The 20894-nt window shown below is 46.2% G+C and overlaps 1 protein-coding gene and 2 pseudogenes across 3 annotated transcripts in view; 1 reads left to right on the plus strand and 2 right to left on the minus strand.

Moving 5' to 3' along the window:
* The window catches only part of nrxn2b (neurexin 2b), a gene marked incomplete at both ends in the record, with an annotated part of 582739 nt that overhangs the window by 501285 nt on the left and 60560 nt on the right, over positions 1-20894 (minus strand). The window contains 2 exons of the mRNA XM_083639787.1: positions 10104-10130; positions 14566-14769. Of these exons, the coding sequence (XP_083495913.1) occupies positions 10104-10130; positions 14566-14769 (231 nt within the window). The remainder of the gene's footprint in view (positions 1-10103; positions 10131-14565; positions 14770-20894) is intronic.
* Positions 249-767, plus strand: LOC310780235 (protein tyrosine phosphatase type IVA 2 pseudogene; annotated as a pseudogene). The gene has a single exon. The product of its transcript is annotated as a protein tyrosine phosphatase type IVA 2 pseudogene (transcript).
* Positions 3198-4727, minus strand: LOC310780236 (nuclear receptor-binding protein 2 pseudogene; annotated as a pseudogene). Its single transcript has one exon. The product of its transcript is annotated as a nuclear receptor-binding protein 2 pseudogene (transcript).

Here is a 20894-nt window from a genome sequence, read left to right on the forward strand (position 1 = left end):
GTGATGTCATAAACCTCTCTCTACTTATGCAGTGTGACATCATTAGCTCTAGGACATCACATCAGTGATGTTCTTCTGTCCTTATTGTGACCATTAGTGATGTCATAAATTCTACCCTGCTGGTGGTATAAATAGGACCAGTAGACGTGATTAGTACGAGTACGAGTCACAACAGAGCTCTTCCTTTGGTACAACCAGAATCACAAGCACTGAAGGCACGTTCTCTCAAACAATCCACATGAAGCCGTCTCGACAACATGAACCCCCCTGCTGCAGTCGAGATTGGCTACAATGGCATGAAGTTCCTCATCACCCACAACCCCCCTAATGCAACGCTCAACAAGTTCACTAAGGAGCTGAAGATGTTTGAGGTGAACACGCTGGTGAGAGTTTGCGATGCCACCTATGATAAGGTTCCATTGGAGAAGGAGGGGATACAAGTCCTGGACTGGCCCTTTGATGACGGTGCATCGCCTCCCACCCAGATCGTGAGCGACTGGCTCAACCTGCTGAAGACCAAGTTCCGAGAGGAACCTGGCTGCTGCATTGCAGTGCACTGTGTGACGGGGCTCGGCCGAGCTCCGGTCTTGGTGGCCTTAGCCCTCATTGAGTGCGGGATGAAGTATGATGATGCAGTGCAGTTGATAAGGCAGAAGAGACGTGGATCCTTCAACTCCAAACAACTTCTTTACCTCGAGAAATACAGACCCAGAATGCATCTGCGGTTCAAGGATGCCTATGACCAGAACTGTTGTGTGCTGAGTTAGCCCTACTGAGTCATGCTCAGATAGATAGCTTTCCCGAGGAGTTTGCACGAGTCAAGTCAGTGAAGGACATCCTGACAAGTAGCATGTTGCTTGCTCTTGAGTACGAGGTGTCCTCCGACTTGATCCACGTAGGTAGATGACATCCTAAGCCAGGAAGTCCCTGCACCCTCTCACCCAATTACCAAGCTACTCATCCAGCACTGTGACAGCCAGATGCACCACCCTTGAGCTGAGCATGAGCAAAATGGCATTTTAATTACAATTAATCGATTGATTTCGCGGAGTTACTTACCCCTTCCTGAGGCATGCTCAGAAGGAGAGCTTCCCCAGTTTGCGGAGCTTTCCTAGTTTGTATGATGTGACGCCGGACTTGAGCTGCGTAGGTGGTGGACACCGCCAGTGTGACAGCCTAAGCCAGGAAGGGCCTCCACCCGGTACTTCTAGCCACCTCTCACACCCAGTCAGAAAGCTACTCACCCAGCACTGTGACAGCCGGACGCACCAACCTGGAGCCGAGTGTGTCTGTGCGGAGCTGCGCAGGAAGTGTTGGATATTGAGAGCGAGGGAAGCATCAGCACAACACTGAGTGCAGGAGGTAGAGAGGCCGACCAGAGGTTCCAAGCATGGCTGATTTGCCCCCTCTGAGTTTGAGGCCTTTGGGCTATTTTTCCACGGACCTCGCAGCTCCAGATCCCATCAGCCATCACACACTCCTTGCTGTTTGGGCAGCCGGACACATCCTTGCCAGGTTCAAAGGGCTCTCTGGCAAATGGTTGAGTGATGGCCGTGGTAGTCCAGGTGAAGGACCAGAGACCTTATTACGTGGTACGGCTCATCAGACTTCCTGCACTGCCATGCGATGCTGCAGGAACATAGCGTAGACTTCGCTGGCTTCCCGCATATGTGCACACCAAATATTGGGGCGTCTGTTAAAACGATCACTGAACTGACTACGGAGTGCCACAGATTCCCTCGGGAGAACCAGAACCAGAAACATTGTTAAGGCGTGTTTACAGTATCTCACCTCTTAGTTAAGTCGTCGTACAAGCTAAGGAGCCAACCTCCAGAGATACTTGAGAGTACACCCTCAAACAGGTATCTCGCTCCTCCTGTTCATGAGGAGGCCAGCCAGGCTAACCACGTCCGGGGCTCCTCCGTCTTGCGCTTCTCAGATTCGGAGCGGGAGGCGGCGCTCCTCATCCCCTCCCAGACCCCCCGCGGAGAAAGTGAAATGAGTGAAGATGACTTTATCGATGGCTTTTCTATCATGGCGCTGGAGGAGGGAGTTTTCTGACTGGTTAAGAGGCGTAGATTGAGAAGAAATGTGACGTCACCTGCTCACCTCACCTTGGCGGGACCTGTGTACTGACCATGGAAGCTGTTAAGGTGCATTATTCCCTCACACATCTCACCTGCTAGCTAAGTTGCCACATGACCTGGGAGCCAATTTCGAGCGATTTGAGTACCCCGCACACGGGCACTATGCACTAGAGCAGTGAGCAAGCAGTCAGTCATCTGACCTCCTGGCCTCTGCACCCCCTTTCACCACACACAGAGGTCATTGCACATGACTACTAATGCATGGAGTCATGTAGGCGTGGCGACATGTTCAGCACTGGGACAAATACCCTTTAACCTGAGAGTGCAGTGAGCTGTGTAACTGTAGGTCACACAAACTGAAACCAACACAGGCCTGCGTGCCCCTGTGCTTCACACTGCAGCAGAAATAGATAAGAATGAGTATGTTTAGTCTTAACCCATTGATACCTGATGCAGCATTTGTGTGTGTATCCCTTTAAGACTGCGAACCGCGTCACGCGGTTTGCGGTCTTTAAGGGATACACACACAAATATACACGCAAATGCTGCATCAGGTATCAATGGGTTAACACTGTGTGCATGTTGGACGGGGGGGGGGGGGTTTAGTACACAATAGGTTTTTAGTATAGTTATTAAATTACTGTATCTGTTCATATTTTAAAGATAATATTCGCCAATTAAAAAGAAGGTGGGGCTGCAAACCAGAGATTCATGAATCATGAGTAATAAAATGCCCTTCTGAAAGTTGAGCTGATGTATTCTGAATCTGAATGTAATCTGAATGAAACAAATCCATTCCGAATAGTGGCATTAAACAATCGTCGAGATATCTTGAAGCATGTCTTGAAGCATGAGAGTCCTTTTAGGCAGGGGGTTTTGTCAATCCTCCCCCACATGAGATCGGCATGGGATCCTCCGCTTCCTCTCACAGGGCCTTCTTTCCTCCTATCTACAGTATCTAGGATGATTGACTATCTGTCCAGGCCCCCAGCATCCTTCTGCCCCAACTCTGAAGCTGGCTGTGTGATCCTGCCCGCTGCCCTCTCTCTACACTGCATGAGTGGTCCGAGCTCCAGCAGCCCCCCTCTGTGCTGCAGTCGTGACCCCTCCTCACTGCTGGGACTCCTCACTGGTCCCATGGTGGAAGAGCGCTCTGAAACGCTGTCGACTGATGGTGCCCTCCAGTAACCCTGCCACCTTCTCGCTGTCCTCCTCATGAATGAAGGCATATCGAACGAGTTCATTGGCGAGGTCTTTGGAGGTGTCCGTCGGAAGGATTTCGCAGCTAAGCTGCCGATGGAGATTGTCATCCATCTTCAGAAACAGAGAGAGATACGTTTCGGTCCCTTCTTCATTTGATTCACAGTGCATATCAACAACTCTCCTAGTCTCAGGTTCTTGCAGCTCAGGAGTCGGGGTCTTGACTGTCTCAACCTGCTCCTCAGACAAGGAGAGGGCGCAAGGGACGGGGTGACGCCGAGACTTGGCGAAGTTCATCAAGGGATAATTCCCATTCTTCACGTCCTCCATGAACTTGTCAAGCTCCAAAGGAGACACATGGGAATATTTGAGCTGAACTCCTTGTCTGTCATCATGTTTAATCTCTGCCATGACAGCGTTGGGGTTGAACGACTTGGTCTTCTCCTCTACACAGTTTTCTGTTAGCAAGTGCTGGTTGCTGACGAGGCAGTGGGCAGCCAGCAGCCTGAGTGAGTGTACCTCGAACAGCACGCGGTGGAACAGAAGGTCGTGAGCCGTGGGCCGGAGCTTTGCCTCGTGACGCAGGCAAGACTGTGTGAAATCTCTCATGAGAGGATCTTCAAGAGATTGGCTTGCAAGGGCTATGGCCTCCTTGGACACAGCAGCATCTCCATTAGGCTGGATCTCCAGTACTGCCATGTCTACAGCACAGATCCCAAAGGAGAAAATGTCGATGGCGTAATCATCTTCGCTAAAGCCAAATTCTGGAGGGAAGAAATGTTGATTCCTCTGCTCGTCTCGATGTGCTTTGCCTTTACTGTGGACACTGGCATCTGGGAACACGTTAAACAGCCGCTGCCACACTGAGCCGATCTTGATGAGGCCGTTGTGCTGGATGAAGATGGTGTCGCAGGTCAAGTCGCCATGGATTATGGGCGGGTCACAAGAGTGTAGGTAATTGAGGGCAGAGAGGATCTGGGTGCACCATCTCTTCCAAGCCTTCACATTCATGGTCTTGTGGTTCTTCTTGGTTTTCTTCAGAAACTGTTTGAGACTCCCTGATGACATGTATTCTGTGATGAATATGACCCGAGCATGAGTCTCCCTCATGTCTAGCCAGTACTTGTGGAACTTGACGATGTTGGGGTGCTCAACCTGCATCAGGTTCTCAAACATCGCCGTAATCGTCTCCTCTTGTGATTTGAAGACCTTCATGTCAGAGAAGAGCACCTCGTTCCAGACCACCTCCACCCCCTCCTCTTGGTCCATGGCCAGGGAGGCCCTTTCCACACCGGTGAAATTACCCTTGCTCACCTGTTCTTTTCGCTTCTGCCAGCGGCCACATGGGCTTTCCTCTAAGATCTCGTTCTCATCCTCGCTTTCATTAAACTCGGATCCCGAATTCCACTCGGATCCCAAATTCCTCCCCGGGATGGACATACGTCTTATATTCAGTGTTTTTCTACAGATTTTCTCACACCCCCTTTCCCACTGTCCATCTGTGCAGTGATCGGCGCTCAAACACATTTGCACATAAATTATTGTCAATAGTAATTGTTCTAATGACATCACTGATGACATCACAATTGCTCAAGTGACATCACTGATGACATCATCACTGATGACATCATTCACTGATGACATCACAATTGCTCGAGTGACATCACTGATGACATCATCATGACATCATTGATGATGTCACAATGACTATGACATCCTCAGTGTCTGTCACAAATCATTTACACCATTGTGACATTATCAGTGATTTTTATCACTCACTGATGACATCACTGTTGCTCAAGTGATATCGCTGATGACATCATCACCGATGCCATCACAATTGCGAGAGTGACAACACTGGTGACATCACAATTGCTCGAGTGTGAACGTAGACAACTAGGCTTGAGAGACTACTATAGTAGTGACACGGGCAACAGGCTGAGCCGTCTATAACTGTATGACATCATTGGTGACCTTGGCCACTTTCTTTCTTTTTTGGGGGGGGACATATGGACATGTGGACAGACATACGGACAGACCGTATAGACGCCTCGCCTCCTAGTGGCCACGCTGTAAAAAATACTACATGGATATTTAACATGGAATTCTTTTGAAGGGCAGATCTCATTACACTCACTGATAATAAAAGGTACTGGAGAATAATCAATTGCTTTTCATTTATTGTCTGAAATTGAGTGTGTGTGTGGGTTTGTGTGTGTGTGTGTGTGTGTGTGTGTGTGTGTGTGTGTGTGTGTGTGTGTGTGTGTGTGTGTGTGTGTGTGTGTTATGGTGCGAGCGGTCGCAGGTGGACAGGCCAAAGGGTGTGACATTAGCAGATGGGGTGCGGGCGCTCCACATGCCCGCCCATATGTCACGCCAAATCTCATCTCATACAGCACTAAGAGAAGGTGCTGCTGGCTGCTGGTAGGCCATGGTCCAGACAGATATCATCAGCTCAGCCCGTGCCCTGACCTGACCAAGCTGAGGGCCATAGCTCTGCTCCACATACAATATTATCCAGTCGCTTTGAAGTGCGCTCACAATATCACCAAGACACCTTGTTGTATTAACTTTTTACTAGCTCAAAACTTGACATCTTGATAAGTTCTTAATGGTCAATACAAATAGTATTGTGTGGATCAGTTGTAGACATGAACGTATGAGTGTCTGCAAATATTGGATTTGATATGAAAGCCTCCACTCATCATTGCATACAGTACGTCACCCCAGCACTCATTTGTGTCTCTATGTGCAGTCAAAGGTATACATACATTCATCAATTGTGTTATTTTAGGACAGAATCCTTCTTAAATATATATTTGTGACACAGAAATATGGAGGTCAATGTAGTTTATGGTGTCTCTCTCTCTCACACACACACACAACAGAATTAGAGAAACAATAAACAACATAGGTGGGTTCATTTGTAGTGGTAATGCAATGAAGAAAAACATATCACCTACTGTTGAGCTTGTGAAAAGCTGCAAGTTCACATTTAATAGTCATGTTTTAGTGCCCTCTGGTGGAAAAAGCACCAGCATCACTCTATCTCCACCCCCCTCCTCAGTGCAGGGAGGGCACACACACATATCCATTCCCTGTGCTTGTAGGACATCTAATGTTCAGCCGGGGTATGAGCTAAAGCAGGGATTATTTCAATGTGTGTCATGCGGCTGCTGCCATACATAATAAGTGGGAGAATTCGTCATGCGCTGATGTCACTTCTTTTGAAGTTTATTTTTTTTTTTTTGGGGGGGGGGGGGGGTTGCACTCCATAAAAGTCTGATATGAACTGCCTGATGTTCAGCCCAAATACAGAGATGTGACACACATACAAACACATGCAGGCACGAACACACGCAGGCACGCACGCACGCACGCACGCACGCACACACACACACACACACACACACACACACACACACACACACACACACACACACACACACACACACACACACACTCTAAATCCACATCCCAACTGTAAACTGACTCAACTTTGAGCCTAAAGGTCCTTACACATCAAGAGCGATGCGAATATACGGCACTAAATTGCGATGCGAGTTTTGACCTACCTGACAATTACAGCCACAGATGTGTGTACACGTCGGGAGCGAATTTCTGAAAAATTGACCGCGGTTCGAAAAAATAAACACCGCAATAACGCTCAGCGAAACTTCGCCGTTGGTATGCACGGTTGCATTGACTGATATCGGTTCGGAAAATATTATTGACGTGCGAATTAATCGCACGGGAAAAACGCTCCCGATGTGTAAGGACCTTTACCCTCACCTAAAACTAACTCTAAAGGTGCATTAAGTTCAAGCTTTTTATTGCTTCATAGCACAAAATAACGATAACATAGCCTACTGCCTTGTTGATCCAAACCAATGACTCAACGATGACATCACCAGGTGCTGATGACATCACCAGGTGCTGTTGACATCACCGCGTGCTGCATTACATCACCAGGTGCTGCATTATGCAAGGTAGATTTCTGCCTTTCTAAACCCACTCTCTGGCACATACTCTATTCTGGAGACTGCAACACATTTTGTTGTAAAGGCAAAGAAAATCAGCAGACTAAGCAGCATTGTTATTGTGCATGGTGATATATTATATAGTATGTTATTGTGCATGGTGATATATTACCTAGACAATTTCTGTTGGATGCCTGCTCTAATTAGCCAGCTTACTCATCTCTATTGTGAAAATAGGCCTTTTGTGTTTCCTTACTTTAAGCAGTGTCAGATATCTGCTGTTTTTGCAATTCCTTGGACGCTGATAAATATCAATACAAAGAAATCACTTTTTTCTTCTGATTTCTCCCCCATTTTCCCCCAATTGTACTTGGCCAATTTCCCCCTGCTGCCCCAGTCGCTGCTCCACCCTCTGCCAATCTGGGGAGAGCCCTAGACTAGCACCATGCTACCTACAACACATGCACTGCGCATGTGTTGGAGGAAGCATGTGCCAGCCAATACAAAAAATGACTTAATGTCCCTTTAACCCTAAACTCAGCTCAACCCCGCTAACCTAGTCTCGCAGTAGCCAGCCGTAGTTACGATACCTCTACGTCCGGAACACAACTCTTGAAAAGTGGTTAATGCCCCCCCCCCCCCCCCAAGATGAAAAAAAGAGAGGTGTGACAGACATAATAATTGACCAACCACGGACGGCATGTCGGACTTCCGTAACAGCCCAGTCAATCAGATTTCGCCGCACGATTCGTGTCTGCAGAAATCGGAAATTTGACTTGTGATTCAGACCCTCCATCGCTGGAAGCGTGTTGACGTAAGACGTTGGGGCCGATCACGCGAGACTACCCTTAACCTGACCCCTGGTAGAAGTCAGGACCATCAAAATGTCCTAACTTTGAGTCATCATGCTTCCTTGTGAGGACATTTGCCCCTGAAAATTATAGAAGCACACACACACACGCACGCACACACACGGCAAACAGCAGGTTCCTCCATTTTTGTCCCCGTGGCTGGCAGCACTTACCTGTAGTTGTTCAATATTGTCAGTGGCCATGATAGAAATAACAGTTTGCTATCTTTCTGTCAGCGTGGGGCGGACAAACATTAGCTTGCTCTGAAAACAAGCACACACCAGGTGGTGCCATCTCTCACCGGATAAGCAATTAGCTTTCTGGGGGCCGAACTACGGTTTGTCCCACATAGAAAACAAGCAACACCTGTGCGGGCAGCCGAGTGGAACTCTGACTCAGCGCCGCGTAACAGAGTATAAGAACATCCAAAGGGGATGGGGAAAGGGTGTGGGGGGGGGGGGGGGGGGTTGGTCAAGTTGCCCTTTTCTGAATGCATTTTTGGAGAAGGTTGACAGGAAAATGAATAGTATGGGGAATAAACAGGAGAGAATGGGGAATAAACAGGAGAGAGGCGCCGGAATAATTTCACAGCAGAATGAGGCAGACGGGCGGGGAACGAATGTGGGATGGAACATTCTGATCATTATGCAGGTGAGTCAATTAAATGAAAGTGGCGGAACTTCTGGAAGTGAGAAGAATCCAACTTGGATCACATATGGCAAAAAGAAGTGGGACGAGACAGACACATGAGGGAGGGGAGATGGACGCAAATTAACGATCACGAGGGAGGCAGACGAGCGAGGGTTTAAAAATGCTGATCGTTATGCAGGTGAGACATGAATTAAATCTGACTGAGTGATTTCTGGAATTGAGAATAATACAGTACAACTTAAGGCTGATTGATGGTAGGGCGCTCAACACCTCTGATAAGTGTTGCCCAAAGAAATTATGTATTTTATGACACTTTCCTTTTGTGCCGCGTACATGTCACAGCCTGGAATGGGTAGTCGAGATTGTAGTTTTCACTGAACTGACTAACTATAGTTATGTCTGTAACTTCCTCATCCTTGTTTAATTACTTTAATTTGTTTAGCTTAGCTCGTAGCAAATAGGGCATAGATGAAAGACTGCCATCGCCACCTGTATGATTCTTCAATGTAAGATGCAGATGGTATTAACGTCATGGAGAGTACCGATACCTTGAATATCAGCATGTTGGACCGCAACCGGTGGCAAATTCTATGGGACAGGTAGGCTACTTTAACTGGTCAGAGGAAAATGCCACAGTAGGCTAAACAATAACCACTCGGTGGTTGAGAAGATGATTCTGTATCAGCATCATCAGCAGGTTCATTGGCAATACCTCCCATCAACCTCAGCACAATGGGTGCCAGGTCCTTCTCTCATGCTGCACCTAAACTCCGGCTCTCCCTTCCCACCTAATTCGCATACTGGACTCCATTACAGAATTCAAAACTTGCTTGCTCTCTCTAATCCCATTAACTACATCTGACTTTACTGATTCCACTAACCTCTGCATTAGTATTATTATTATTATTATCATCATGGACGTTTACCCTTAACATTATTTGGCTTGTGTCTTAACAGTCTAATTAACGTTTGTTGATGCATAAATTACAAATGTCGAGCGTCTCTTTATTTTTTGGTCGAGTGACACTAATCAAAAGTGTCGACCATAAATCAGCCTTTAGATCACATATTGCAAAATAAGGTGCAAGACAGGCAAATGAGGGAGGGGAGATGGACACAAATTAAAGAAAACAATGGAAACAAAGGTGTGTCATCAAAAAAGAGATCAATCATCCAACTTTGACTGAATTCAAAGGCGAGGAAATGAGCATGATCTGTCAATCATCATGAGGCCAGGAGGGGTCAGAAAAGGGCCACTGCACAAAATCAAGTTGAGACAGACAGATATAAAATGCTGTTTTTTTTAGTCGAGAAAAATGCATAGAACCACTTACTGAGGTTACAGTCTATCCTGATACAATCTGGTGGGAGAGAGAGCGAAATGGTGAGATCAAATAAAAAGAAAGGAAGAGAGAGAGAGAGAGAGAGAGAGAGAGAGAAAAACATTTTACATCCTTCAAGGTACATTCTGCAGACAACCAAGCATCGCTCTGGGGCCACCATCCGGGGACAGGCTGCGAGTCAGGATCACCCTTTTCCTTTTCTTCCATACCTCCATTAATCCCTCCATCCATCCCTCGTTCCATCCGCCCCAGCGAGCCCAAAGCGCCGCAGGAGGCAAGTCTCACTGAAATCCATACTCCATTTTCCACTGTGATGGAGCGCGATGTAACGTCAACACACTGATGACGGTTCATCCTCAAATAATCCATATGAAAAGAAGAATCATGAAGTGCTACGTGTCGGGTCGTTACATACGGATGTCAGTTTTACATATTATGATTACCATTAACATCAATATTGAAACATACAAATTATAAGGTTCTATCTGGGTGGAGTGCAGTTCTGAGAATTTGAGCATCGATATTTCAATGCTCCATCTGCCAAAATGGCTGTACGTTTATTTTTTATTTTTGTTACATCAAAAGCTTCATTTTTAGCTGTGACTACTCAGTCTATCGTACAAAAAAAAAGTTCAAAATGATTCAAACAGTGTTCAACTATTAAACCCAGGAAACATAGAATATATACAATACATTATACAATTTGACATCGTCAGGTTTAAAACATATTAGGCCTGTCCATGAACATTCTATCCTAACATCCGTTAAGTATAAGCCAACTTTAGGCCACACCCCAAAAAGGTAACCTGCACCAATTCCAGTTTGTCACAAATGATGTGCTTATATTCAAAGATCATGTGAATATATGAATCACAAATTTTTAATTGAAATTGAAAAAGTCAGATAGAACCTTGTAATTCCATGCTCCCATGCTTGGAGTTAGGAGACTTAAGTCTCCTATAGGGATAAATGTCTGCGGAAAGACAACAATTACTGCAAAGCCATTACGCTCACAAATGTGATGAAATACCATGATTTCCTGCATCTTCCGCACCGCCATTAGAGTGGATACAGTGTCTCGCCTCTTTATAACTTCGGCAATTTGAGACGCGCTTGCCTTCTGCGGCACGTCGGCCATGACAGACCCAACAGTGTCACTGAGGAGAAAGGGTGATCTGCACACCCCAGCCACATCACGCCTGGTGCACACAAACCACAAGAAACTAGACCTGCATGTGTACAATTCACTCACTGCCGCTGCCCGCTGGTGCGACCAGAAAACAGTCCGTGAAGACCGTAAAGTGTTCTCCTTTTACAAGCTCCCATATCAGGGCGGGTGGTTAAAGCCCCGTGTCGTTTAACATCCGCCCTGCCAATGTGCCCTTGAGCAAGACACTGAAACCCTCCCAGCTCCAGGGCTCCCTGTGGAGGGAGCGGGGGATTGCAAATATGACATTACAGTATTATTATTATCAGCAGCATCTCATAGTTTGTCGTCAATTTATTGCTATTCTGACATCTAGTGGCTGCAATCTGCATGTGCATGTGGCTGTGTGGCTGGGTTGTGGTCTCGAGCTGTCAACCGCTACAGAATAGTGGACACAAACAGTCAGGGACCAGCCTCACTGTGGACAGAGGTGTAGGGGAATACAATTATATTAAAGTCAGTTAGTGGCCAATAACTGGTGATTCTTTCTGAAGTGACCAAAAACAGCCACAGTTGTGACATGTACTTGAAAAATGGGAAAGTTGTCCCCAGCTCAGGTGAGTCAAGGTTTTCCGGTGTAAAATATTTGGATGTCACTATATCTTTTAATGTCTTTGATGTCAAATATTTGGGTGGGAACATGAAAAACTTAATCGTCCTGTGTCTGTATTTTGCGCATCAGGGAATAAGCTTTGAAATCTGACTGGCTGCATATTGAACAGGTTATCATCATTACCTATCACTAATAAACTTCATTACTGCCCATTTACACCCTTTCCTACTGATTAATTACCAGGTTTTCCATTATCTTAATGAGGATTTAAGCCGTGAGTAAAGGCATTAACAGATATTGAAGATTCCCTGCTGATTCCGGGATGCGTTTCACTCTAGCCGTTAATTAATTTCCTCGCAAACGAGCTAAGAATATAATCCTGATCTGAGCTTTAGCGCCGCGCGGTGCCTCATGTGACTTTTTTTTTTTGGAGGTGTCATTTCAAATAAAGCTGCAGTGAAATCAAAGGCGAGGGAAGAGCAGGGCTTTTGGTAAATTGATATACGAATTCATTTTGGGGACATTAGCGCTATGGATTAGCATTTAGCCTCATTAAGCGGAAGATAAACGATGTGTCTGGCTGGGGGATTGCTTGGCGGGCCACGCCGAGGGCCCCGCAGGAGTGTGGATGAGTGGGTTAGTGTGTGTTAGTGTAGCTTGGGGACAACTAATATAGCTGTGAGCCGGTCTCTCTGACTGTTTGATCCGAGGGCCGCAGACATACAGGCCATTGAAGGGATGAAAAGTTCCATCTTCTGAGCCTTGGCCAGGTGGGGTGTGTATGGTGGGGGGGAGAGAGAGGGAGGAGAGAGAGAGAGAGAGAGAGAGAGAGAGAGAGAGAGAGGGAGGAAAGAGAGAGATCATGGGAATGGCCACCTTTTTTTACCCCACCACCCCACTTCCTGTCTCCATGGTGGCTCCAGCTCCCATATCCTCTCTTCGTTCTGCCTTGCTCCTCCCCTGGTCTCTGCACGGAACCCCTTTCCTTGAAAGCATCACACTAGACTGAAACGGGGCTGCGGCTTGAAAGTCACGGCCGTCTTCCAGGAGCACTACGTGATTTGAAAGTGATATGAAAATCATCCATCTTACGAACCCTCCTTTCCATATTAATTCAATTACCTTCTCTCCCCCCCCGCCCCCCCCCCCCCGCCATATATTGCCTTTAAGACCTTCATATGCTCCCTCCCCTCTCCTTTGAACACATCTCAAATTACTTTGTGACCTTGGTTTTCCCGCCCTCGCGGCAAAACGGGCGCAGCCTACCAGACCCCGGTACCCTCGACTAACTAGAGGAAAAGAAGGGGAGCAGAGGAGAACCACGAGGAGGAGGAGGAGGAGGAGAGGAGACGAGAGCAAGACCACCACAAAGTGTCCGGAGACAGGCCAGCGGGTGAAGGCTCAGGGTCGGGGTAGGGATAGGGTTAGAGATGGAGCTTTTTTTAACAGGAGGATGAGGAGGCCGCTACAGGGCTGAATGGAGACCAAACAAAGAGAAGGGGATGGCTGGCCCGGGACCGCCCAGGCTGTGGTCAATAGGTGTTTAAAAGACAGACTGAAGAGGGAGGGACGGTCAATTGGGATGGAACAGAAATGACCACAGGGTGGGTCCCCATAGAGAGCCAAATGAAGGGTTTCTACGGATACCTTTGCATTTTGAAATGTGGTCTTGTGTTTTTGCTGCAGCAAGCACAGAATATGGGGGGAAAGTTCCTGTATTTGTTCCTCAATTATTCCAGAGAAACAGCATGCGAGCGTTGCTCCTCACTGAAACCAATGGGTAGTGATGAGAAGATGAAGGCTCTTCACAGCAGGCGACAGGATCCAGCAGCCACCATCGTGCAGCACCTGGCTACAGCGCCCATTTCAGCTAAAACAGGGTGTAAATGATGTCTTTCCAAGTCAACTTGGCATCTCAGGGCTTGTGGAGACTTGGATTACACCAGGTGAGCAGTATAGAAGCATTGTATGTTTTTTCTTTTTCTTCTATTTTTACATTTTTGCTCATGCTAACGGGGGTAGGCTAGCCAGTACCAATGAGTACCGTTCATTGTGCTAAGCTAACAAGCGGGAGGTGCGGGTTGCTATTTTTCTACTACACGCACAGAGAAGAGAAGGACATCTATCTTCTCGCCTTACTATCGGGAAGATGGCAAATAGCCGAATCTCCCACAATGTTGGCGTGTTCCTTTAACTTACGGCATTGCTACCAAAACTAACTGAAATTAAAGGTACATTCAGCAATGTTTTTGTGTTAAAATCAGTAAAATTGCTCTACATTCTGACAGCAATCACTGAAATAGAGTGTTTGGTCAGTGACTTGAAACCCCCCGCTGTCCTCTACCTCTCTCCTGTAGTCCTGCAGGCAGGGCGGACGTATCTCCGCAACCATTTAACACTTATTTTAACACAAAATCATCACTGAATGTACCTTTAAGAATGCTAAGCATCCTACTAAGCAATTTTACAGCAAGTGAGAGACAAATGTAGAAGTCGTTTCCCCCCACAATCCAGCGCCGGCAACAACCACGGAATCAAAGTCAAAATGTGGAGCTATCCTTTAGAGTTCATGGTTAAGGGCTATGTTGTGCTCAAATAGAGAATGAGAGTGTTGGGGGTGGGAGGAGGGAAGGGGGGGGCAAACGAAAAGGGAAAGGGTGGCATCCAAGATGGATGGCAGACGGGAGGCTTACCGAGGTTGACGGTGAGCTTGACGCGGCCCCCGTCCAGCTCGAGACGCAGGGTGTCGGCAGACTCCTTGGAGGTGGTGGCCATCAGAAGCCCGTAGGCCCTCTGGGACATGAAGCGCAGAGCCACGTCCTCCGCCTCCGTGTGCATGGGCATCGGCATGATGATCTTCAGGTACATGCTGCCGTCGTAGCTCAGCACCGTGGCCTCTGCAGGGAGGGGGGATGAGTGGATTCAACATGAGAGACGATGCTTACGGAAACAAAATGATACCCCATTCAGGAAACAACGAGCTCCGACCTGGAAGAAATGAATTGAACGGTTGTCGAAGTCAGAATTACGGGTCAGAAACTCGCTAGGGATGTCACAATATATCGTCCCACAATATATCGCGATATCAAAACGTGCCAATATGTATCGTTGAGATGAAATATCATATCGCGAGAAAAAGAAGCTGAACATGGTGGCACTGATATGCATCTGATTGCATGCTCGCTCTCCTTTTCATTGCTTTGTTTGAACAGACGAGGGACGTTACAGACACGGAGGATGAAAATGGTGAAATTACTCAAATTAGCATGGAGGATGCCCCCTCAACTTACAAATCGATCGCAAAAAAATATTGTTGAAATATCGTATCGTATCGTTATCGTCAACCCAATATTGTGTATCGTATCGTATCGTGAACTGAGTGTATCGTCACACCCCTAGAAACTCCGCAACACCCTTACTCGCCACCGTGTTATTTCAATAGCAGACTCTACAGTATTACATGTATAATGTTGATATACATGTTATCTAGAAATGTGATAGGCAATGTACTTTTGTTCAGAAACGTGATATTCTACGTATCCATGGATTGCAGAAAGGTACAATGCCGACATTTTATTCTGGTGATCAGGCTGGATTAAAACATCTCAGGAGAGATGTTTGGAACTGGAATCAGAAAGTTATTTAGGTCCCAATTTCACAAAACACTGCAGGTAGCATGGACGTCTATGGGCAGTGTAAACTTTCATTATGTTCACATTTACACATTTTCAACGCATGCAGGCCATTGTACCAACATCTAAGTCAAAATGTTTGGATAGTAAATCAAGTGAACTCAGTTTAACTGACTCCAAATTTGATCTTGTAGTTTAAAATGGTGAGCCACAATATGCATTCATCTATTTGAATGACACATAAAATAATTCACATCAAAAGCATTCAGGCAAGACTAAAGCAGAAAACGATCTAGTAATGTATCACAATTCATAGTATTCTCATGATGTCACATGTTTCAATATGGCGCTTTACAATACACACAACTGTGTTTACAAAGATGGCAGTGTGGTGATGTAAGAGAACACAATGACTATGACTATACTGCAATGGCTGTGTAGAAACAGAGCAGTCAGAATGGCTGTGTAGAAACAGAGCAGTCAGAATGGCTGTGTGTAGAAACAGAGCAGTCAGAATGGCTGTGTAGAAACAGAGCAGTCAGAATGGCTGTGTAGAAACAGAGCAGTCAGAATGGCTGTGTGTAGAAACAGTGCAGTCAGAATGGCTGTGTAGAAACAGAGCAGTCAGAATGGCTGTGTAGAAACAGAGCAGTCAGAATGGATGTGTAGAAACAGAGCAGTCAGAATGGATGTGTAGAAACAGTGCAGTCAGAATGGATGTGTAGAAACAGAGCAGTCAGAATGGCTGTGTAGAAACAGAGCAGTCAGAATGGCTGTGTAGAAACAGAGCAGTCAGAATGGCTGTGTAGAAACAGAGCAGTCAGAATGGCTGTGTAGAAACAGAGCAGTCAGAATGGCTGTGTAGAAACAGAGCAGTCAGAATGGCTGTGTGTAGAAACAGAGCAGTCAGAATGGCTGTGTGTAGAAACAGAGCAGTCAGAATGGCTGTGTGTAGAAACAGAGCAGTCAGAATGGCTGTGTAGAAACAGAGCAGTCAGAATGGCTGTGTAGAAACAGAGCAGTCAGAATGGATGTGTAGAAACAGAGCAGTCAGAATGGCTGTGTAGAAACAGAGCAGTCAGAATGGCTGTGTAGAAACAGAGCAGTCAGAATGGATGTGTAGAAACAGAGCAGTCAGAATGGCTGTGTAGAAACAGAGCAGTCAGAATGGCTGTGTGTAGAAACAGAGCAGTCAGAATGGCTGTGTAGAAACAGAGCAGTCAGAATGGCTGTGTGTAGAAACAGAGCAGTCAGAATGGCTGTGTGTAGAAACAGAGCAGTCAGAATGGCTGTGTAGAAACAGTGCAGTCAGAATGGCTGTGTGTAGAAACAGTGCAGTCAGAATGGCTGTGTGTAGAAACAGTGCAGTCAGAATGGCTGTGTAGAAACAGAGCAGTCAGAATGGCTGTGTAGAAACAGAGCAGTCAGAATGGCTGTGTAGAAACAGTGCAGTCAGAATGGATGTGTGTATAAACAGTGCAGTCAGAATGGCTGTGTAGAAACAGAGCAGTCAGAATGGCTGTGTGTAGAAACAGAGCAGTCAGAATGGCTGTGTAGAAACAGAGCAGTCAGAATGGCTGTGTGTAGAAACAGAGCAGTCAGAATGGCTGTGTAGAAACAGAGCAGTCAGAATGGATGTGTGTAGAAACAGAGCAGTCAGAATGGCTGTGTGTAGAAACAGAGCAGTCAGAATGGCTGTGTGTAGAAACAGTGCAGTCAGAATGGCTGTGTAGAAACAGAGCAGTCAGAATGGCTGTGTAGAAACAGAGCAGTCAGAATGACTGTGTAGAAACAGAGCAGTCAGAATGGCTGTGTGTAGAAACAGTGCAGTCAGAATGGATGTGTGTAGAAACAGAGCAGTCAGAATGGATGTGTGTAGAAACAGAGCAGTCAGAATGACTGTGTAGAAACAGAGCAGTCAGAATGGCTGTGTAGAAACAGAGCAGTCAGAATGACTGTGTAGAAACAGAGCAGTCAGAATGACTGTGTAGAAACAGAGCAGTCAGAATGACTGTGTAGAAACAGAGCAGTCAGAATGGCTGTGTAGAAACAGAGCAGTCAGAATGACTGTGTAGAAACAGAGCAGTCAGAATGGCTGTGTAGAAACAGAGCAGTCAGAATGGCTGTGTGTAGAAACAGTGCAGTCAGAATGGATGTGTGTAGAAACAGAGCAGTCAGAATGGATGTGTGTAGAAACAGAGCAGTCAGAATGGCTGTGTGTAGAAACAGAGCAGTCAGAATGGCTGTGTAGAAACAGAGCAGTCAGAATGGCTGTGTAGAAACAGAGCAGTCAGAATGACTGTGTAGAAACAGAGCAGTCAGAATGGCTGTGTAGAAACAGAGCAGTCAGAATGGCTGTGTGTAGAAACAGAGCAGTCAGAATGGCTGTGTGTAGAAACAGTGCAGTCAGAATGGATGTGTGTAGAAACAGAGCAGTCAGAATGGCTGTGTGTAGAAACAGAGCAGTCAGAATGGCTGTGTAGAAACAGAGCAGTCAGAATGGCTGTGTAGAAACAGAGCAGTCAGAATGGCTGTGTGTAGAAACAGTGCAGTCAGAATGGCTGTGTAGAAACAGAGCAGTCAGAATGGCTGTGTAGAATGTGTAGAAACAGAGCAGTCAGAATGGCTGTGTAGAAACAGAGCAGTCAGAATGGCTGTGTAGTAACAGTGCAGTCAGAATGGCTGTGTAGAAACAGTGCAGTCAGAATGGCTGTGTGTAGAAACAGAGCAGTCAGAATGGCTGTGTGTAGAAACAGAGCAGTCAGAATGGCTGTGTAGAAACAGTGCAGTCAGAATGGCTGTGTAGAAACAGAGCAGTCAGAATGGCTGTGTGTAGAAACAGAGCAGTCAGAATGGCTGTGTGTAGAAACAGAGCAGTCAGAATGGCTGTGTGTAGAAACAGAGCAGTCAGAATGGCTGTGTAGAAACAGAGCAGTCAGAATGGCTGTGTGTAGAAACAGAGCAGTCAGAATGGCTGTGTAGAAACAGAGCAGTCAGAATGGCTGTGTAGAAACAGTGCAGTCAGAATGGCTGTGTAGAAACAGTGCAGTCAGAATGGCTGTGTGTAGAAACAGAGCAGTCAGAATGGCTGTGTGTAGAAACAGAGCAGTCAGAATGGCTGTGTAGAAACAGTGCAGTCAGAATGGCTGTGTAGAAACAGAGCAGTCAGAATGGCTGTGTGTAGAAACAGAGCAGTCAGAATGGCTGTGTGTAGAAACAGAGCAGTCAGAATGGCTGTGTGTAGAAACAGAGCAGTCAGAATGGCTGTGTAGAAACAGAGCAGTCAGAATGGCTGTGTGTAGAAACAGAGCAGTCAGAATGGCTGTGTAGAAACAGTGCAGTCAGAATGGCTGTGTGTAGAAACAGAGCAGTCAGAATGGCTGTGTGTAGAAACAGAGCAGTCAGAATGGCTGTGTAGAAACAGTGCAGTCAGAATGGCTGTGTGTAGAAACAGAGCAGTCAGAATGGCTGTGTAGAAACAGAGCAGTCAGAATGGCTGTGTAGAAACAGAGCAGTCAGAATGGCTGTGTGTAGAAACAGAGCAGTCAGAATGGCTGTGTGTAGAAACAGTGCAGTCAGAATGGCTGTAGAGTGACGGTTGCCTGAGGATCGCTCTCACTTTGCAGTGTGGGGTCGATAAGTGTCACGCTCACCATCGGCTATGAGTCACCGTGACGGGGCTCAATGTGATTGCATGCCAGTGGGGGGCACTACTGAGGCCAGAAACTGTCTGGTAAATAATCCCTCTGATATCAGTTAGTCATGATGGCTATCCACAACACATGTGAAAATATGACTTACTGCCATAATGCCTGCCATCTGATTTGAATTTTGTTTATTTCAATTGAGTGTGGATTGCAGAAATCACATACTATCCTGGAGGCAGCATCTGCATCAAATCCTACAGTCATGTCCTGTATAAGCTTTACATGTTTTCTCATTATAGCCCTTACACTCTGTTGAGTCTATTGTCATAGAGAGATATTATTAGATATATATATATATATATATATATATATATATATATATACCGTATATATATATATATATGTATATATATAGAGAGAGAGAAAGAGAGAGATAGATAGAGAGAGATATTATTAGGGTTGATTATTAGAATATATATATATATATATATAGAGAGAGATAGAGATAGAGATAGAGAGATATTATTAGTGTTGATTATTAGAAAATCTGATTTCAAAACTGCCCTTCATGTCCGTCCGTGTGGTGGCAGAAAGCCCCACTAGATGGCAGAAGAGCACCGCAGAAGTCACACCCCTTTCATCTGATGCATCCACAGACAATACGCCTACAACATCAACCCTGTCTCCAGAAATAAAGACATTTTCATTCTCTCCCTCCGCTGTCCTGATTTCTATCCAGTCTCTCCCTCCCTCATTACCCTACTTGTCCCTCAAAGTCCCACGCCGCCGCGGCTCTCTCACCCTGGTAGACTTTGCCAAGAGCGAGCGTGAAGCGAGCCGCCCGGCCCGCAGCTAATTGGGATGAACCAGACGTACGCGGCGCTATTTTGCCCACCTCGCCTCACCGCGGCATACGCCCCACCTGGGTGCACGTGACTGGCACAGATGGCGGCGGTAAGCCCGACTGCTCGCCAGCCTCTCTGCGTTCTCAGCCCCCGAATTCCCTCCCCACCGCCTCCTGCAAACCAGCGGGCAACAAATGCCACCCGCCCTTTGAGGGTGGCATTTCGGGTCACGAGCATCTCCCTCTCTCCTGCTATACGGCAGCTGGTTGGTTGTGTCAAACACAACGCAGTGTGTTGTTTTTGAACGTCTCCCCGTGTCGAACGCTCGTCCTGGGTTTGTTTTGATGAGCTCCAGATCATCAGCTGAAATGTTCACTCTACAAAGCACTTCTTCTTTTAGCATCCTGTGATGAAACTCCAGGGTGTCGCTGTATCATTTTCAACTGTGTGTCTAGTTTGGGATAACAACCACTTTGGACTCAGCACCTATAAGAAGAGATGTGTGTGTGTTTACTCTCATTTTTCTAGTTTGGGATAACACACATTTTGTCAATAGCACATGATATCTTGCTATTTACATAGCTATCAATGTGTAATGAAAATGACCTATTTTAGAGCGGTGGAAGTTCTGTTTTGATTTAAAATCATTCTGGACTGACATGTATATTGAATCTGTCTTTGGTCCTTGAATCTGAGGGAATTGGGCATGAGAACTAGCAGTCTTTATAGAAACTCACAGACAACCGTTAAAAAAGAGAGAGGCTTGAATGTGTGAACACTCCTCAACTGTTCTGCGTTACATGTAAAAAATATATAAAAATAACTACTATTTCTATTCTTGCACTATATATATATATATATATATATATATACATACACATATATATAAATTCAAGCA

This window comes from Poromitra crassiceps (genome assembly GCF_964638095.1).
Source record: "Poromitra crassiceps genome assembly, chromosome: 7".
Classification (NCBI taxonomy): Eukaryota; Metazoa; Chordata; class Actinopteri; order Beryciformes; family Melamphaidae; genus Poromitra; species Poromitra crassiceps.